General features: G+C 33.3%; 1 protein-coding gene across 2 annotated transcripts in view; it reads left to right on the top strand.

Annotated features, from left to right (window-relative positions):
• The window catches only part of LOC124359998 (PDF receptor), a 264,911-nt gene that overhangs the window by 193,142 nt on the left and 50,607 nt on the right, over positions 1-21,162 (top strand). For both annotated transcript variants that reach the window (XM_046813220.1, XM_046813221.1), the window contains exons 7-8: positions 8,316-8,503; positions 15,410-15,495. In XM_046813220.1, the coding sequence (XP_046669176.1) occupies positions 8,316-8,503; positions 15,410-15,495 (274 nt within the window). The remainder of the gene's footprint in view (positions 1-8,315; positions 8,504-15,409; positions 15,496-21,162) is intronic.

The following is a 21,162-nucleotide window of genomic DNA, read 5'->3' as shown; positions in this document are numbered from 1 at the left end:
ATAGAATGTGGAAAAATTAATTAGTAAATATAAAAAATTAATCTCTTTAGCAGAGATTTTATGTACAAAATAATACTATTTCAACAGTGTAATTGACACAGCGTTTGCGAAAAACCTTATGCTCCAAATTTTCAACTTTGTGCAGATATTGAAAACTCTCACTGAGCAAAGATCAGCAGCATACACAGTATTAAAATAAAACAAGGACGAACGAAAATATTATTATATATATATATATACAATAATTTGCAGGAAACCGAAAAAATAAATTCTATTTCTTATATCATTAAGGGTATGATAATTATAGCTTGGTTATTTAATACGTATAACGCCAAATATTGTAAACTAGACTTAAATTTATGAAATACAAAAAAACTTAAACAAAAAAAAGGAAACATTTTGTATAAATTCCATTCTAATCCACCTCAGTAGGAGGGAGAATTATGATAATAGTGTTGTTATGTGATAATGTGTATTGTTAAATAAAACAACTGCCTTTCAATTCTTTTTAAATATGACTTACTAACGACAAAACGCACTACAGAATCTTAGTGTTTTGACTGAAAACTTGTAGGAAAACTAAGCGGCAAATACACCAACCAAGCAAAGGTTTTTAATTCGCCTGAAATTTTTTTACCTTTAAGCTCCGATCTCGGGTTTTTCTTACACCGGCCCCTACATGGTAGCATATTTTTCGCATGATTTAAATCCTTTTTCAGTCAGATCTTTTTTACTGAGATTTTCTATTCGTAGCTTCAACATTATCAATGATAAAGGATACAAACTACGTGATTTTACTCGCAGCTGTTTTATAAAGTTTGCAGAAATAAAGAAAATAAACATAACTACAAGGACTGTGTTAGGTTGGTTGTAAAACAACATACTTGAAATATGGATCGTGCATGTATCATACATTGTACAATATGTTGTGTTGGTAAAACAGTATAAATTTCTTCACTCTTAATTAACAATTTAAGCAAACTGCAGCCGTTAATAATGGTGCACATCGTAAAGAACGGATTACTGAAAACTTAGTGTACATTATCTTAAAATCTACACATAGAAATTTATTCCCATTTCATAAATACTTTCTCTCAAACTAAATTTGTTTGCGTGAGCATTATGTTATACATTATGTATACATTAGCAAAGCCTATCCGAGAGGCTGGGAATTGTTTATTTATGTTTATCTGCCAATGAACTGACTATAGACGCGAACATTTGCACGAAGCTTCATTGCTATTCAGGTAATACCAAGATCGTGATGGTTAACGTCCCTCTATGGCATTTAGCTTAGTATTAGTGAAAATTGTTACATTACTATTCTCAGTGATAGCCATCATTGGCAATGGAAACCACAGACGAAATTTAAAAACCTTAAAATTTGGCATGAAGACTTGGAATTTTCTATGCAACGTCAGCAAAGCCTAATACAAGAAACGTAGCGTAGCGTCCTCCTACTTTATTTCCTAAGAACGCATGTATTTTTAGCCCAATTCTTAGTTTTGCGATTTCTTCATATAACTTTCACATATGACTGCTTAGCTAACTTATATTCAAACTGGACCACAAAAAGGATCTAGAAGTTTCCGTAGACTGTTCACAGTGCCATACTATGGCAACGCCTAGTACTAATATTTACAGAACTTAGAGAATTCTGGATTTGAAGGGACTTTGAACTAGATATGTTTGGCTAAGCGCTAATTTCGAAAATGGCTCACCCAATTCTGCTAAGTAAAAAAAATATTCCTTGAAATATTTTGAAATTTGTAAAAATAGGCTAACTACAGTATTTATGAAACATGCACCATCCATACTTTACTGAAAGTAAAACTGCTGATTACACTTTATCTCAAGTTTACCAAAGAGACTCAAATTCTTTAGAAAAAAAGAACCCCGAACATAAAGTCTTTAATGAGCAATTTAAGGAGGACAGACATAAACTACTGTTGGATATCCGAAATTAAAAAAAAGCAATAACTACCGAAAAATATTTGAAAACTGTAAAGGTGACTCGATGCAGAAATATTATGAGGGAAATTACTAATCAAAAAACCAATGAAAATAATATAGACAAATTGATCGATGTTACGATGATTTATTATTCTCTCCGAATTGCAAATTAATTAATTAATTATTTTGTGACTGTTGCTTGATTGCCTGACTGTCAAATTTTTGCGGAAAGTGTCAGTGATAAATTAGAAATTTGTCTAAAAACACTAAATATAGCCTACTCTATTAAATTGGCACATATATATCAAGATAAACGAATAGAGTGGTTACAGATAAGGTGAGGTGTGGAGTGTGGATGAACTATAGACATATAGATACGATTAAATAAAATAAAACAATTTTAAGGTGGCACTCTTTCACGACCTTGATATAACTGTTTGCAACACAATTATATCAATGCAACACTATTATACAACACAATTATACAAGTGCCAAGACGGGGTGAGCGCTTACAAACTTACGGAGGATTAACGAAAGCGGTAGTACAGCGTAACCCACGGGAGAGGGCTGAATATTAATTAGTCTAAGGATTAAGGTGAATATCACCCAAACAATGTTGACGAACTTCAACACACTGACAATTCACCTTCCTTTTATTGCAGCGTCTGGTATCTGACGCTTCAAAATGTAAAATTTGTATTACATTTTGAACTTACTTTGGAACAATCTTATGAAACTTGCCAGAACTTTTTTAGGCTAATAAAATTTCTTTCATACCCATCTAATCTAAAGTCCATCTATTTGCAATCGATTACGTCTAGGTTTTTAGAAACCGAATTTCACATATGACATTTGGTAATTGTTAATTAGTGCCTTAAAAGCGCTATTCCTGTAATTTTACTCATTACCTGCATATAACGCTTTCATACTTCAAATTTTTTTAAATGGAAAATATAAAATGCATTCTGAGCAATGCTTCAACATTTAGAAGGTGTCAATTTACTTGACTGCATCATCATTATTTTTCGAACTTCTGTTATTTATTGTAGGGGTAAAGATGTGAGACGTTAAGAAGTGAAAATGTTAGTAGTTTAATTTTAAAAGATTTATATTTACTCTACAATATTTCTTTTTCTTTCTTAAGTAGACAAGTAGAAACGTACACCTAATAAAAATAATCAAACAAAAGAAGAAACACCTGATAAAAAACTTCCTAAATGTAAATAACTGTTTTGACATGCAAAACGTTATGATTAGATTGATTTAAAAGTAATATAACATATTAGTTTTGAATTTAGGTAAATTTAGTAGATCAGAGTCTAAGGATTCAAGTGGAAAACTGTAATCTAACGAATGTTTAGTCCATATGTTTGTTCCGATTTTAATATGAGTTGGTGTGCCACAATTCATAATTCCTTAGATTCAAATAATTTTGAGAGCTATTTTTACAAGGTTTAATTTAACTTAAAGCTTTGAGATTATAGAGATTATAGAAATCCTCAAAGCTATTGTCTTGAAGAAAATTTAAATAGAATTAAAAAATCTCGAACAAACCCATCAGTTAATTCTAAAAACTAAATACCCAAATGGTTGAAATTTAAGATAAAATTAACTGTTCCAAATTTCCTTCTGTGCCATTAATGATACAGGTCTTTATAACTTTTAGTCGCGTATTTATATTTTTGGTCATTTTCTTCTTATTTGTTGTGTTTCTTGTTGTTCTTTTGATATTTATATTTTGCTTCCTGAAGATGTGGGTATCAAATCCAACGAATTATATAGAAGCTTTATATCTTTGTTTCTCATTTAAATAAGTGAAATACTATATATATATATATATATATATATATATATATATATATATATATATATATATATATATATATGTTATATATATATATATATAAAACAATTTTTACTAATGGAAAAATGTTATATTGTAGATATTGATATTAAAATACTTATTATTAATATGTGTGTTTTGGGGGAAGAGAGCATATTTTTTGGAAATATCTTTTCGGAGTACCTAACTTGTGTACGAGATCACTAACTTCTGGAATTCTTATGAAACCGCGGGTCACGTAAGAGGTTTGGCTGAATTTGAGGTTGTACACAATGTGTTAAAATTTGTGTTTATTAATATGACATTTAAAACTCAGTTGGTTTACAAATTTATGTATTGTATAATTTTCTCATTGGCATCACGGTTATCCATTAGAGATATGCAAAAAATGTTCACTATTGCTCAGCCAAGTCCCATGAGATGAGCACCATCATGGTAATAAATATTTCCTATGTATAAAAGAAGCTTCATACAGTTTCAAATCTGTAAGTCATTTCGTTCTTCGCTTACGCTCAGCCTATAGCAGTTGCTTTTCGATGCGGATTGCCAATCATATTAGATTCTACGTAACTAATCAAAATGCCCAATCTAACTAAACCCGACGGTCAATACATATGAGATGGCTGGGAACATAATGGCCCTGTTGCTAATATTATGTAACTGACTACTTCAAAATTGCTTTCGCGAATTTCTATTCCAGTCATGTTATTCATTGGATAACATATAGGTTCTTAGGTATTTGAATCGAGCTAAGAATATAACTTTGATTAGTTAACAACTATTTGACTAGTCATAAACAAAATGTATTGATAATTTGAATACGTTAACTTTAATGATTATGGTGGAACAATTAACTACATATTCAACAAAATTATTTTTTTAATTATTTTCACACACAAAATTGTCTTAATTCATATATATATTCTTTAGAAGAAAATAGAAATAATGTTTTATCATCCCTCCAAAGGGAGTAAGCATTTATATCAAGATATGTCATTATTACAACATTATTATGCACCTGTAGAAACACTGTTGAAACAATTTAAGGCATGATTCCTATATTAACAATATCTGTGTGAAAGTCGACTAGAGGGAATGAAAACATGGATCCTCTCTCAAAAATGTTTTGTTAAAAATCACGAAATATTATATTTTACTAATGAATATAAGTTATGTAACTCATAAGTTATTAAAACTTGTTACTATTAACATTATATCCTAAAGCTGTAAGTCGTGTGCACGCTATAAAAATTTTAATTTTCAGCAATTTTTATATACGTATTCTGCTGACGGAATCGCTTAACATGTCTGCTTTAAATATGCCATTCCTTATAGAGTGACCAAACCAAAAATTTTCATAAAGTTATTTTAAAACCCTATGTGTTTAAAATGTTTAAAATTTATCCCAGCCAAAAACCAATAGAAACTAAAACTAACATTATTTAACTACTCTTTGAATAAGAACCTTTACAGTTAAATTAGCACTGCCAACAACCTGAATTACACAGGATTCTTCTCTTACAATTCTTGTGTTGGTAAAACAGAATTCATAAAACTAATGCAGTAAGTATTAGGAATCCACGTGCATCTACGTTCGAGTATTCGGTGGCCTTCCTGGTGGGATACAGTAAACAGGATAAATGGTGAAAGCATTATATCAGGATACATTAATAAATCAACAGATCCCTTTGGTACCTGTAGCTTTCAAAGAGTTGCATTGGCCCTTCATCTCTCAGTACGCGAGTTGGCCTTTTATTTCCTTTCATAAAAATTCATGGATCAACATACTCTTTTACGGTGTGTTTTCTTTTCGCTAAAGTACAAGAATGATATGTGATATATTTTTGTATAAATTAATCAGAATTACTCACATGATTATTGTACCAAAGACTGTTCTTCAAGAAAAGCTTCATGTGTTGTTCATAAGTAATCAAACAATGTCTTCCAGATCAGACAACTCATGAGAATAAAAAAAAGAAAAAGAAAATACTTTTACGGAAGTTTAAAATTTGTGCCCTGATTATATCCTTACAAACATTGGAAATCTTCAACAACACTTTAGTACTTTTAATATAGGTGAATCCGAGATATAAAATTTTAATTTCTTTTGTAATATACGTTTAAGTCTTTATATGCTTTCCTTGCGTGCATTATTTATTATTATAACAACGACTTATAAATTACTGCGACTACTCTCTAGTCTTACTTATATACGAGTATATTCGCACTTGTTCAGTATTTCGTACATCCATGGAGCACACGTTTTTACTATCATGGTAAAATAAAATGGTTCAAAAATATTTACAATAGGCTACTTGCCAGTAATCCAATGGGTTATTGCCGGAGTAATTATTCGATTAAATTCGAACTAATGTCCTTAAGTACACTCTTTACCAATTGTTCTATTTTAAAGATACACCGGTTGCAACGTCTACATAAAATACGAACAAAAGAAATGACGATCACGTATACGAGTAGATTATGTTTAAGAATCAAGTTGGCTGTCTTAGATATTATGATTGCGTAGCGAGTATTGGGAGGGCCATCTCTCTTTCATACCATTCCAACTGCTAATGTCTTTGTTTCAGTGAGTGTGTTCCAGGAGAAGTCCTACGTTCCTATGTACACAGCGATAGGGTGGGGAGTGCCAGTAGTAATCACTCTTACAAAATATTACAAGAGCCGATGTCTGTTTCAGTGACGGTGTTCCAGGAGAAGTCCTACATTCCTATGTACACAGCGATAGGGTGGGGAGTGCCAGTAGTAATCACTCTTACAAAATATTACAAGAGCCGATCAGTGACGGTAAGAGACCGATGTCTGTTTCAGTGACGGTGTTCCAGGAGAAGTCCTACATTCCTATGTACACAGCGATAGGGTGGGGAGTGCCAGTAGCAATCACTCTTACAAAATATTACAAAATATTACAAGAGCCGATGTCTGTTTCAGTGACGGTGTTCCAGGAGAAGTCCTACATTCCTATGTACACAGCGATAGGGTGGGGAGTGCCAGTAGTAATCACTCTTACAAAATATTACAAGAGCCGATGTCTGTTTCAGTGACGGTGTTCCAGGAGAAGTCCTACATTCCTATGTACACAGCGATAGGGTGGGGAGTGCCAGTAGTAATCACTCTTACAAAATATTACAAGAGCCGATGTCTGTTTCAGTGACGGTGTTCCAGGAGAAGTCCTACATTCCTATGTACACAGCGATAGGGTGGGGAGTGCCAGTAGTAATCACTCTTACAAAATATTACAAGAGCCGATGTCTGTTTCAGTGACGGTGTTCCAGGAGAAGTCCTACATTCCTATGTACACAGCGATAGGGTGGGGAGTGCCAGTAGCAATCACTCTTACAAAATATTACAAGAGCCGATGTCTGTTTCAGTGACGGTGTTCCAGGAGAAGTCCTACATTCCTATGTACACAGCGATAGGGTGGGGAGTGCCAGTAGTAATCACTCTTACAAAATATTACAAAATATTACAAGAGCCGATGTCTGTTTCAGTGACGGTGTTCCAGGAGAAGTCCTACATTCCTATGTACACAGCGATAGGGTGGGGAGTGCCAGTAGCAATCACTCTTACAAAATATTACAAGAGCCGATGTCTGTTTCAGTGACGGTGTTCCAGGAGAAGTCCTACATTCCTATGTACACAGCGATAGGGTGGGGAGTGCCAGTAGTAATCACTCTTACAAAATATTACAAGAGCCGATGTCTGTTTCAGTGACGGTGTTCCAGGAGAAGTCCTACATTCCTATGTACACAGCGATAGGGTGGGGAGTGCCAGTAGCAATCACTCTTACAAAATATTACAAGAGCCGATGTCTGTTTCAGTGACGGTGTTCCAGGAGAAGTCCTACATTCCTATGTACACAGCGATAGGGTGGGGAGTGCCAGTAGTAATCACTCTTACAAAATATTACAAGAGCCGATGTCTGTTTCAGTGACGGTGTTCCAGGAGAAGTCCTACATTCCTATGTACACAGCGATAGGGTGGGGAGTGCCAGTAGTAATCACTCTTACAAAATATTACAAAATATTACAAGAGCCGATGTCTGTTTCAGTGACGGTGTTCCAGGAGAAGTCCTACATTCCTATGTACACAGCGATAGGGTGGGGAGTGCCAGTAGCAATCACTCTTACAAAATATTACAAGAGCCGATGTCTGTTTCAGTGACGGTGTTCCAGGAGAAGTCCTACATTCCTATGTACACAGCGATAGGGTGGGGAGTGCCAGTAGTAATCACTCTTACAAAATATTACAAAATATTACAAGAGCCGATGTCTGTTTCAGTGACGGTGTTCCAGGAGAAGTCCTACATTCCTATGTACACAGCGATAGGGTGGGGAGTGCCAGTAGCAATCACTCTTACAAAATATTACAAGAGCCGATGTCTGTTTCAGTGACGGTGTTCCAGGAGAAGTCCTACATTCCTATGTACACAGCGATAGGGTGGGGAGTGCCAGTAGTAATCACTCTTACAAAATATTACAAGAGCTGATGTCTGTTTCAGTGACGGTGTTCCAGGAGAAGTCCTACATTCCTATGTACACAGCGATAGGGTGGGGTGTGCCAGTTGCTATGACTACCGCATGGGCCATAGCTACGTACTACAACATGGGGACCACCAAGTGCTGGTGGGGCTACAACCTCACCCTGTTCTTCTGGATCCTGGAGGGTCCAAGGATGGCCGTTATACTGGTTAGTAGTCCGCTCTATGATCCATTTTTAAATTCAATGTTTTTATTAAGATACGCTACTCGCCACTATGCATGTCATGTAGGTTCTGCAGTTACTACTTCTATAAGTGGGGAACAACAACAAAAATGCACAGTCATTAAATAGACAAGACGAAAATATAAGTTACTAAAAACTGACAGGCCTGCCGACTCAAACATGATAATAGCGCACTGGTTGGTTCATTATCTCAGTTTATCTTGTTAAATAACAGTGGACCTGTTTTTCTCCAACCTGATAAGACAGCTGTACTTTTGTTATCAGTGCGAGAGCTGAAAATGAAGTAAGTACTCTAGTCTTATCATAAATCTTCATTAATGTATCTCTAATAGATACGAACTAAGGTGGGAAATTCGTTGAACTTCACAATTTATTATCAGAGCACAAGAACCAAAACAAATGATAGAGTTATTTGCTTTATTACTTAAGCCTTGTTTAAAGCAACAACGAGTGAAATTAAATAAAAATTTGCTTTGGAGTGGCAATGAATTAAAAATTTCAAATTGGGTATTTAAGCTAACTCTACAATAAATCTTAACTTTGTTAACATGAGTGATGGACAGATAACTTTCCCAAATAAGGTACACAGACTAGACCAGCTCATCGATGAAAGTCGTCAGTTCGGTAATTTCATTAGCAAGTATTTTTTGATTTCTCTTTGATTTCTCATTTTCTTAAATTCTAAATAAAAATCCCTTAAAAAATTTTTATAAATTTAGTCTTTCCTCCATTGAAAATCCTAAATGGCTAAAAGAAGCCCTAATATTGGTATCTTCGAAAATGTCAGAACTCTCAAATGACTGGCTAAACTGATCAAGAAAGCTACAAACTGATTTCTTAGAGCAGACTGGAAAATCGTCACTTGTTTAAGAAATCTGTTATAAAATTACATTTAAAGTATTTATAACGTTAATGTAAACTGTTTGACGTCAGGGCAACAGACTGGCATCAAGGTGGTTCAGTCTGTTTTTCATTGTGATAATCTTATTTAATTCCAAAGTGGTAGACCTTTAAGATCTACTTATGAATATCTAAAGATATAAAAATATAGCAAACCTTTTTAGATATGTCTGTGAAAAGGCGCTAAAGGCTTTTAAAATAGAAAAATTTAGTAATTCTTAAGCCGAGCCCGAATAAAACATTGCTAAAGATAAAAATTTAACTTTTTTCTGCATGCACATGAGTTTATAACTTTAGGAGAGTGGCCCAATTTAAATTATTTTTATATTTTATGTATTTTTAAATGAAATATTACTTAAGAAAATTGAATTTGTTATAAATAAAATATTTCATTCACTCCAGTTACCCTTGAAATACTTAAAGTAAAAATTATCCTCATCCTTTTTTCTTTGGCTTTCATATGTATTGATATGGTTTGATTGTTTTGATATGGCTCTTCTCATTAGAAATGTATTTTTAAACATTTTGCCATAAAACTATTTTAATTACCCAACTTAAACCGATTGCACTTTATTGAACGAATGGTGGAAAATGAATGTGATTCCACAAACACATATATTTACTAACCCATATTTAAACATATTAAGTTAGTACTAAAAGGTTATTTTGAAAAATGCTTACTGAATAACGTTGAATTTAGGATTCCCTTCTGGTATTCATAGTTGCAACCTATTGAAATTCCAAATAACTTAGGAAAGGATGTAATGTAACTTAGGACATTTATTCGGTTACTTGATTTGTTTTCCCTTTGAAACTATCCTGTATCCGATTTCAGGGATTCACCCTGGCTTCATTGGTCTTCATGGTTTAAAAGAACTAAAATCTGTTTAAATAATTTTTCTTGGATCCTGTTATGAATTGATATCATTAGATATGCAAATGGAAGTAGTAATAACTCAATCGCGTATTTTAAAAATTTAAGACATGTATGTATATATTATTAGTTATTAATATTTAAGGTAAAATTCCGTTTCATGTCACAAAATTAAAGCTATTCCGGTGATACTGTGACATCGTTTTACCGTTAAATAGCCGTATGGATTTTGAGCAATTTCTTATCTGTACCTAGTGCCTTTATCAATCGATCAGGCAATAATGTTTGCTGTGCAGAAAGTCAGTGCCAAAATTTGCGGTATCTGATTCAAGAGATCAAATCAGCATGAAGAGTTAGAAGCCACACCCTGCTCTCAAAGATATCAGGACACGTGCCATTGACCAGTCACTAGAACTTTGCGGCGGAGAGTTCTGGGAAAGTTCATTAGTTAGGTGACTGTGGCTGTGGCCTGGTTAATAATGAGGTGTTGTTGGTGAAGAGCTACCCCTCACACCATCACCCCATTCACCCCCCCTCATATCCACCCCCACTGGACGAACTTATGTTGCAGTATGCAAGTTTCCACTTAAGTTCTCGCGCCAAAGTAGGCGTTTTTCTGTGAAGTGTTAGAAAACGCTTTAGAAACTGAAACCTTCATATATTGCACTACAAATAAAACATGCATACGTTTCTGGATGAGTTATTACTGGAGCTAATATACAAACATACAGCTTATAACAGTTGTCTGGTCATTCCTTAGTGTCCCCGCTACTCAACATATAACTTGATTATGTTTCTGAGTATTGTGTTGTTTGGCTTAGTATCCGTGTTACTCAACACACAACTTGATTATGTTTCAGAGTATTGTGTTGTTTGGCTTAGTATCCGTGTTACTCTACACACGACTTGATTATGTTTCTGAGTATTGTGTCGTTTGGCTTAGTATCCGTGTTACTCAACACACGACTTGGTTACGTTTCTGAGTATTGTGTTGTTTAGCTTAGTATCCGTGTTTGGTTAGTTTCTGAGTATTGTTTTGTTTGGCTACCGTGTTACTCAACACACGACTGACTTGGTTACGTTTCTGAGTATTGTGTTGTTTGGCTAAGAGTACGTTTCTGAGTATTTGTTTGGCTTAGTATCCGTGTTACTCAACACACGACTTGGTTACTAGTATTGTGTTGTTTGGCTTAGTATCCATGTTACACACGACTTGGTTACGTTTCTGAGTATTGTTTTGTTTGGCTTAGTATCCGTGTTACTCAACACACGACTTGGTTACGTTTCTGAGTATTGTGTTGTTTGGCTAAGTATCCATGTGTTACTCAACACACGACTTGGTTACGTTTCTGAGTATTGTTTTGTTTGGCTTAGTATCCATGTTACTCAACACACGACTTGGTTACGTTTCTGAGTATTGTGTTGTTTGGCTTAGTATCCGTGTTACTCAACACACGACTTGGTTACGTTTCTGAGTATTGTTTTGTTTGGCTTAGTATCCGTGTTACTCAACACACGACTTGGTTACGTTTCTGAGTATTGTTTTGTTTGGCTTAGTATCCATGTTACTCAACACACGACTTGGTTACGTTTCTGAGTATTGTGTTGTTTGGCTAAGTATCCATGTTACTCAACACACGACTTGGTTACGTTTCTGAGTATTGTGTTGTTTGGCTTAGTATCCATGTTACTCAACACACGACTTGGTTACGTTTCTGAGTATTGTTTTGTTTGGCTTAGTATCCGTGTTACTCAACACACGACTTGGTTACGTTTCTGAGTATTGTGTTGTTTGGCTTAGTATCCGTGTTACTCAACACACGACTTGGTTACGTTTCTGAGTATTGTGTTGTTTGGCTTAGTATCCATGTTACTCAACACACGACTTGGTTACGTTTCTGAGTATTGTGTTGTTTGGCTTAGTATCCATGTTACTCAACACACGACTTGGTTACGTTTCTGAGTATTGTGTTGTTTGGCTTAGTATCCGTGTTACTCAACACACGACTTGGTTACGTTTCTGAGTATTGTGTTGTTTGACTTAGTATCCGTGTTACTCAACACACGACTTGGTTACGTTTCTGAGGATTTTGTTGTGTCTATTCCAATTGACGACATTACAGTTTTCAGTACTTTTCAACGATGGTCTATAAAGTACGCGTCTTCGTGACCTACAATCCCTACAAAATCTCGATTATCGATTATTAAATTCTACTGTATTTTCATAAAAATAAAAGTGTTTTAATACAAAAATAGTTATTTATTTGGTTTAAATATCTTAGAAACAAACAAAACTTAAGGAAAAATCTCTGAAAGCAAACAATGTATTCTGAATTTTATCACATCCCAACGATATGCTTTGATATATTTTGATAAATCTTATAATTATAAATCTTTTAATCATTTCATTCACTCTTCGTCTCGAGATGTAGATGAATTATTTTCGTTATCGAACGCTTTGTACTTACTCATGAACATCACATCAAGTCCACCAGAGGCATTTATCCCTGCAAAAAGAACACAGTTGCATGTAAAAATAACTGTAGAATGTGTTCACTTCACTATTTTTACTTAGCAAACCTCAACACGGTAAACGAAACCTGACTTGGACGTCAAGTTGTGTATTGTCTTATACGTAATCTGAGATGATTCGATTAAAAGATTTTTATTGCTTGGAGTAATAATACAGGTATAATGATGTGGGAATGTTGAGTTTACCCCCAGTTCAACTTCCTCTTACGTGCAGTATCTAAAATCTAATGCTGTCGCAAACTTGACTCCTGATGTCTGGAAATCATTAGTCATTTTCTTCTGAAGATATCAAGAAATAGCCGGCGACAAAGAATGAAAAAGTTCAAAACAAACTACTTACATCGTTTCGAAAACAGAGACACCTAGCCTACAAACTATAGTCTAATCTAGGAGAATAGGTATTCTCATTATCTCATCTGTCATAATTACACTCCCTTCAGACGAACATGACTCCAGACATCAGGAGTCAAGTCTGCGACAGCATCAGATTTCAGATGCTGCACGTTAGAGGAGGGTGAACTGGAGCTAAACTAAGCATTCATATTGAACGATATTGAACGGATCTTTCCCACTATAGCTGCGTTGTGTGCGTAATGATATGTTCTATGCAGAGATTGCCATTTTATGTCTGTCATATTAAAATTTTTATGGTACCCTATGCACCCTCTCTATATAAAAAAGTAATGATATCTATTAATTAAATATAATGGCAGCAATAAACTGAAAGCCTTCTCTCATATAAAAAGATTTTATTACATACTTAAAAGTGATTAGGTACATTTTTATAAAATACGCGAATTTTAAATTTATAAGTACTTATTTTTTGGGAATAGACTGTTATACTGTAGTAAATATGTTCGTTTGAGATGTAAAATGTTATGTTATGTAAAACCAAATTTTATATTTTTATCCACCATTATGAAATTGTAAAATATTTTTCAAAGCAAATTTCATTAAAATATTTTTATTAACTAGAAATTTACAACAATGAGTCACGCGTTACAGGTTTGCATTTAAAATATTTATAATCTGACGCGAGACCAGCAGATTTGGTACGTCTTCTTCATTAAATTTGAAGAAAATATTTTAAATACACTCTCTATATGTTCTCCTAATATACATCTATGATATAATATACCTTAGTTGTCTCGCTCTATATAAAGGAAGTCTGTCACCATAATATAATAAGGTGTTACCTGAGCATATAGACTGAAGTAAATATGAAATTGACCGCTTTTTGCAACCAATTTGAGGAGAGAACTTCCATAATATTGGTCGGATTTGCGGTAATCTAAACGTCTTTGAAATCAGACACTATGAAATGACCAGGGGGAAAGTTTTGCTTAAATGGGGCTTTTACTTCTACCCTTAGAGCATAATTATTTGCGATAGTTTAAGTATTTGTTATAGAAACAATAAACTAAGTCTATAAATTTATGTAAAAGCACTAAAACAATATTTACAAAAATAAAACTTTACAATTATATATTTTTTTAATGGTCAATTTGTAGAATGATTTGATATTATTAGTTATTTGACCACTAAAGCCTAGATTAATGGGTCCAAGTCACTGTACGCGAACTAGAACTAGAAATCTTGCCCCGTATTATATTGAGACTCATCAGCGAATAGTTCAGTAATTACATTCTGCTGGTTAAACTTCACCCACTGTTTGTTAATGTCACCTACTCGTACCAATATTGTACAATTATTTATTGGCTACGAATTGAACATTAATTATAATTTATTCTGATTTAGCTTAATAGAAACAACTTTTCTTGTAAAATAGTTTCTACTCAAAATCTTGTTACACCTTCCAACAGCTTAATATTACAGTTCAAAATTTAAATTAAGTGCTTTTAACAGGGTGTTCAATCAAGGACGTTTTTACATTATCTGGCAAAATGGCGATATCTGTCTCTTAATCTTTAAACATTCGCCATAAGTATACGTATTTATATTGTATTTATATATTTATATTTATTTTATATTTTTTTAATATATATCTCATAAAAAACATAATATAAATAATTTTATCGTAGTAAAAACTTGATGACTGTGTAAATTCTTGTTGATGACTAAATAAAGTTTTAAAAAGGCCGATCCAAACTTTAAATTTCCGTTAACTTGAATTATAAGCTTGTTTTTAATTAAACAAATTCCAAAACATTGTGCAAATAACTGTTTGATTCCAGGAAAAGTACGTGAACTGAAATTAATAGTGGCTTAAATGAACTAAGGAATTGTTTTATTACTGAAAAACCTTATTTAGGTGATCATGTTGATACACCTTTTAAGGTATGATGTAACAATGTTCAGATATGATGTAAAAATGTTCAGGTATGATTTAAGAATGTTTAGGTATGATCCTGTAACATTTTCAGTTATAATGTTGTAACAATGCAAACGTATGATGATGTAACAATGTTCAGGCATGATATTGTAACAATGTTTAGGTTTGACGTTGTAACAATGTTCAGGTATGATGTTGTAGCAATGTTCAGGTATGATGTTGTAACAGTCTCTATGTACATTTTGTAACATTGCTGATGTTTGTGTTGCAGCTGAATTTCCTGTTCCTGTTGAATATAATCAGGGTCCTGGTCGTGAAACTGCGTCAGAGCCACACCAGCGAGACTGAACAAGTCAGGTTAGTTGCAGTTTTCTTCTCTGTGTGTATTCAATCAGTGTTAACCATATTATGTATCTTATATTACTTGGTTATCATATCATAAGAATATAAGAGTTCACCACACTACGTGTCTTAATAAGCTTATCTGAGGTTGCAAGCGAAATTTCATATCTATAACTCATTTCATTCCCGAGTTATCCTACGACACACAAGCAACCGAACAAAAATGAACTTGACACAAAAATAACGAATTGTAGAACTTGTTCTCGTTTAAATGAAAGTTCATCCAAAATGTTAAGTTTATATATTTTTATATGTACTGATTAAACACATATTTGTCGCAATTATTAAGTAACTCACAAACAATCGAAAGAAATAGTGTAGATATACTCTTATAAAGGCCATTACAGAAGTTAAAGCCGAACCAAAGTTAAAGTTGTGAATTTTTATTCATGTACATAAGTATGTTGGCATAAAGATATACAGGTTATGATGTCTACTTTGCTTTAAACATTTAAACAAAATCATACTGTTTTTCTTAACATATCTTGTTACATGATACATTAATAGTTTGTTAATTAAATAAATTTCACATACCAAGTTACAAAATGATGTATGATCGAATAGCAGCGGTATAGTTAAAATCGCATGCCTACCCTCGAGATATTAGTTTATAGACTGTATATAACTTGAGCAGGTATACAAGTTTCGGTATAGTTAAAATCGCATGCCTACCCTCGAGATATTAGTTTATAGACTGATGTGTGATCGAATAGCAGGTATAACTGTATATAACTTGAGCAGGTATGCAAGTTTCGGTATAGTTAAAAATCGCATGCCTACCCTCGAGATATTAGTTTATAGACTGATGTGTGATCGAAATAGCAGGTATAACTGTATATAAACTTGAGCAGGTATACAAGTTTCGGTATAGTTAAAATCGCATGCCCTACCCTCGAGATATTAGTTTATAGACTGATGTGTGATCGAATAGCAGGTATAACTGTATATAACTTGAGCAGGTATGCAAGTTTCGGTATAGTTAAAATCGCATGCCTACCCTCGAGATATTAGTTTATAGACTGATGTGTGATCGAATAGCAGGTATAACTGTATATAACTTGAGCAGGTATACAAGTTTCGGTATAGTTAAAATCGCATGCCTACCCTCGAGATATTAGTTTATAGACTGATGTGTGATCGAATAGCAGGTATAACTGTATATAACTTGAGCAGGTATGCAAGTTTCGGTATAGTTAAAAATCGCATGCCTACCCTCGAGATATTAGTTTATAGACTGATGTGTGATCGAATAGCAGGTATAACTGTATATAACTTGAGCAGGTATGCAAGTTTCGGTATAGTTAAAATCGCATGCCTACCCTCGAGATATTAGTTTATAGACTGATGTGTGATCGAATAGCAGGTATAACTGTATATAACTTGAGCAGGTATACAAAGTTTCGGTATAGTTAAAATCGCATGCCTACCCTCGAGATATTAGTTTATAGACTGATGTGTGATCGAATAGCAGGTATAAACTGTAAATATAAATTGAGCAGGTATGCAAGTTTCGGTATAAGTTAAAATCGCATGCCTACCCTCGAGATATTAGTTTATAGACTGATGTGTGATCGAATAGCAGGTATAACTGTATATAACTTGAGCAGGTATACAAGTTTTCGGTATAGTTTTAAAATCGCATGCCTACCCTCGAGATATTAGTTTATAGACTGATGTGTGATCGAATAGCAGGTATAACTGTATATAACTTGAGCAGGTATACAAGTTTCGGTATAGTTAAAATCGCATGCCTACCCTCGAGATATTAGTTTATAGACTGATGTGTGATCGAATAGCAGGTATAACTGTATATAACTTGAGCAGGTATGCAAGTTTCGGTATAGTTAAAATCGCATGCCTACCCTCGAGATATTAGTTTATAGACTGATGTGTGATCGAATAGCAGGTATAACTGTATATAACTTGAGCAGGTATACAAGTTTCGGTATAGTTAAAATCGCATGCCTACCCTCGAGATATTAGTTTATAGACTGATGTGTGATCGAATAGCAGGTATAACTGTATATAACTTGAGCAGGTATACAAGTTTCGGTATAGTTAAAATCGCATGCCTACCCTCGAGATATTAGTTTATAGACTGATGTGTGATCGAATAGCAGGTATAACTGTATATAAAATTGAGCAGGTATGCAAGTTTCGGTATAGTTAAAATCGCATGCCTACCCTCGAGATATTAGTTTATAGAACTGATGTGTGATCGAATAGCAGGTATAAACTGTATATAACTTGAGCAGGTATACAAGTTTCGGTATAGTTAAAATCGCATGCCTACCCTCGAGATATTAGTTTATAGACTGATGTGTGATCGAATAGCAGGTATAACTGTATATAACTTGAGCAGGTATACAAGTTTCGGTATAGTTAAAATCGCATGCCTACCCTCGAGATATTAGTTTATAGACTGATGTGTGATCGAATAGCAGGTATAACTGTATATAACTTGAGCAGGTATGCAAGTTTCGGTATAGTTAAAATCGCATGCCTACCCTCGAGATATTAGTTTATAGACTGATGTGTGATCGAATAGCAGGTATAACTGTATATAACTTGAGCAGGTATACAAGTTTCGTATAGTTAAAATCGCATGCCTACCCTCGAGATATTAGTTTATAGACTGATGTGTGATCGAATAGCAGGTATAACTGTATATATAACTTGAGCAGGTATACAAGTTTCGGTATAGTTAAAATCGCATGCCTACCCTCGAGATATTAGTTTATAGACTGATGTGTGATCGAATAGCAGGTATAACTGTATATAACTTGAGCAGGTATGCAAGTTTCGGTATAGTTAAAATCGCATGCCTACCCTCGAGATATTAGTTTATAGACTGATGTGTGATCGAATAGCAGGTATAACTGTATATAACTTGAGCAGGTATACAAGTTTCGGTATAGTTAAAATCGCATGCCTACCCTCGAGATATTAGTTTTATAGACTGATGTGTGATCGAATAGCAGGTATAACTGTATATAACTTGAGCAGGTATGCAAGTTTTCGGTATAGTTAAAATCGCATGCCTACCCTCGAGATATTAGTTTATATAGACTGATGTGTGATCGAATAGCAGGTATAACTGTATATAACTTGAGCAGGTATGCAAGTTTCGGTATAGTTAAAATCGCATGCCTACCCTCGAGATATTAGTTTATATACTTACTACTTTGACAAAAATTATGGCTGCAAATAACAGTTCTACTTATATTTTATAATTTTTCATGACAGGGTATATTAAATCCTTTTTAGGTAACACCTTTTTCTCAATCTGAATTTTTTTGTAAAAGACCTTTAAATAACATAAATTTAAAATGGTACCATTTTTGAGCCTTTTTCTTTCAGTAACCTAGCCGAAACCATTCGATAATTTATAATAACAAATTTGCTTATATATAATTAACTATTAAGAGTACATTATACGTGGCTTCGGCTAGCCGCCATGTGGTTGTTGGTGATATATACAGCCAATTACAGCATTCATGAGGCTCTGAGTAAAGGACAGAGTAATCTACCAACCTATAAATACAAGCCAATGTATATGTTAATAAAGTTTTTAGAATCTAATTTTTAATATAAATTGGACAAGAAACTAAATTATCATCGAGTATTTTCTTTTGTTTATTACATATGAGCCACCGTAGTTAAAGAGCGTATGTTCAGCTATAGCCTGTCAGGAATGAAACGAATGTTAAGTATTTAACCAGAAAACAATCAAATCTGCCCAAAAACTTACATATGAATTCATCATAAAACTTGCCTTATTAGTTTTTATTACACTTTATGTTTTATTAATGGCTTTTCTGCAAATTGAATAAAGTGTAGAACTTTTAACTGGAAATTTCTTTAAAAAGTCGATTTTTAAATAATACAGACTATTAAGACACTTTTTTAGTAATTAGATAATAATTATAAAATTTAAGGGTTGACTTCCCTGACAGTAAAATCAAGAACCTATCTGACGATCTCTTTGTAATGATCTCTCTTTTTTTAAACTATTTATTAACTATCCCTAAATGTGAACTGTTTGAGAAAGGGACATGTTTTATTAGTGATTGATGAATTAGGGAAAAGATATTTTTCAACTAATGCAATATACGTTGCAAGGGGGTGCTTATTCAGCGCATGGACATGGCTCAGTCACTGAATTAGCACCCCCTAGCATTCAACCAGCAAAAGGATATTTACCTTTTACATTTTCAATTTAATCATAAATATAATAGTTGTTATCTGGATTTTTGTGACGCTGCCACTTATAAGCTACTATCTACGATTGTTTTACAGTTTCCTATAAACGATTATATAATATAATAATCAAATATGCCTACTTTCTCTTCAAAATAACCATAGACTTAATATTACATAATTATGCTCCGACTAACAAGGCTAATAGGCGTTTGTACTCCTCACTCTCACACGCATTGTCATATCTTTTTAACAATTTTCACTCATGACTTGATTTTTTTAATTTTTTCTAAATATCACCTATTAAAATAATTAATTAAATCATATCCTTCATTTATTCTATTTTACTTCATTCTTTCAGTTAATACGTTTATAAAATTAATTAACGCACTGCTAAATATATATTTAAAAAAAAAACATAAAATTCTCTACGCACCAATCATTAAAGCCCAAGTATGCTCTTTTCCCTTTACGTTTTTGAATTACGAGTGTACAGTAATTAGAGACAAATTAAAACTAATGATAAATGCTACTTTTGTTGTTAATTTTAATTAGCTGTCTTAATTTAGATGTATGGATTCATTCGTTTGAGGTATAAGATTTGTATTATTGTATATTAAGTTCTTTCATATCAAGTATAAGAATACTATAAAAATACCATCATTTGTTTTCCTCTTGAATATAAGATATTTACTGTTGTATCTACAGTCGTACATGTTTGTGAAAGTAAAAGCTATTTTTGCGTCGATTTTTGGAATATTACGGACGGTAAAATGTAATTATGGTTTTTATACACAATTAGTCTAGTATCTGTGCTGTGTCATTTTTATTTTACAGGCATTGCGTACTAGGCGTCCATACCAATAGAAAATCTACTCATAGTCTAGTTAAGGGTATTCACTGAGCATTAATCCAAGCTTAATCCAATCGTGAAAACTCAATGAAAAATGTTTTTAGATATAATTAAAACTATTTTATTTGTATATGAATCCATAATTAAACGATTTATTTTATTTAATAGCTTCACAAAAATGGAGTGTTCTTTTTTAGTTTAATTAACTCAAATTTAAAAAACTAATATAATTTTGTAAACAATTTAGGCTCGTATTTTAGAAAAAATAGTTCACTGTCACAGTATATAATTTTTCTTTGCGGCATTTCTGTTTCATATTTAATTTGAATTACATTTCAAAATTAGTTTTTATGGAATTAAACAGACGAAGTATGGAAATTACAGTTTTTTAATCTTCTTTTATTACAGAAATAATTTTTTAGTACCTGCCCTTAAATAATTACTCGTAGCCATCTGCAGTAAAAAACTAGATTATAATTTTTTATCTTATGCACTATTACGCGTACCGTAAATCATCTGCACAATGGAACAGCTCCATAGAACACTACACAAAAATCCGTAGAATGGTA

The sequence above is a fragment of the Homalodisca vitripennis genome, chromosome 4 (genome assembly GCF_021130785.1).
Source record: "Homalodisca vitripennis isolate AUS2020 chromosome 4, UT_GWSS_2.1, whole genome shotgun sequence".
Classification (NCBI taxonomy): Eukaryota; Metazoa; Arthropoda; class Insecta; order Hemiptera; family Cicadellidae; genus Homalodisca; species Homalodisca vitripennis.
This window is presented reverse-complemented; position numbering and strand designations above follow the sequence as displayed.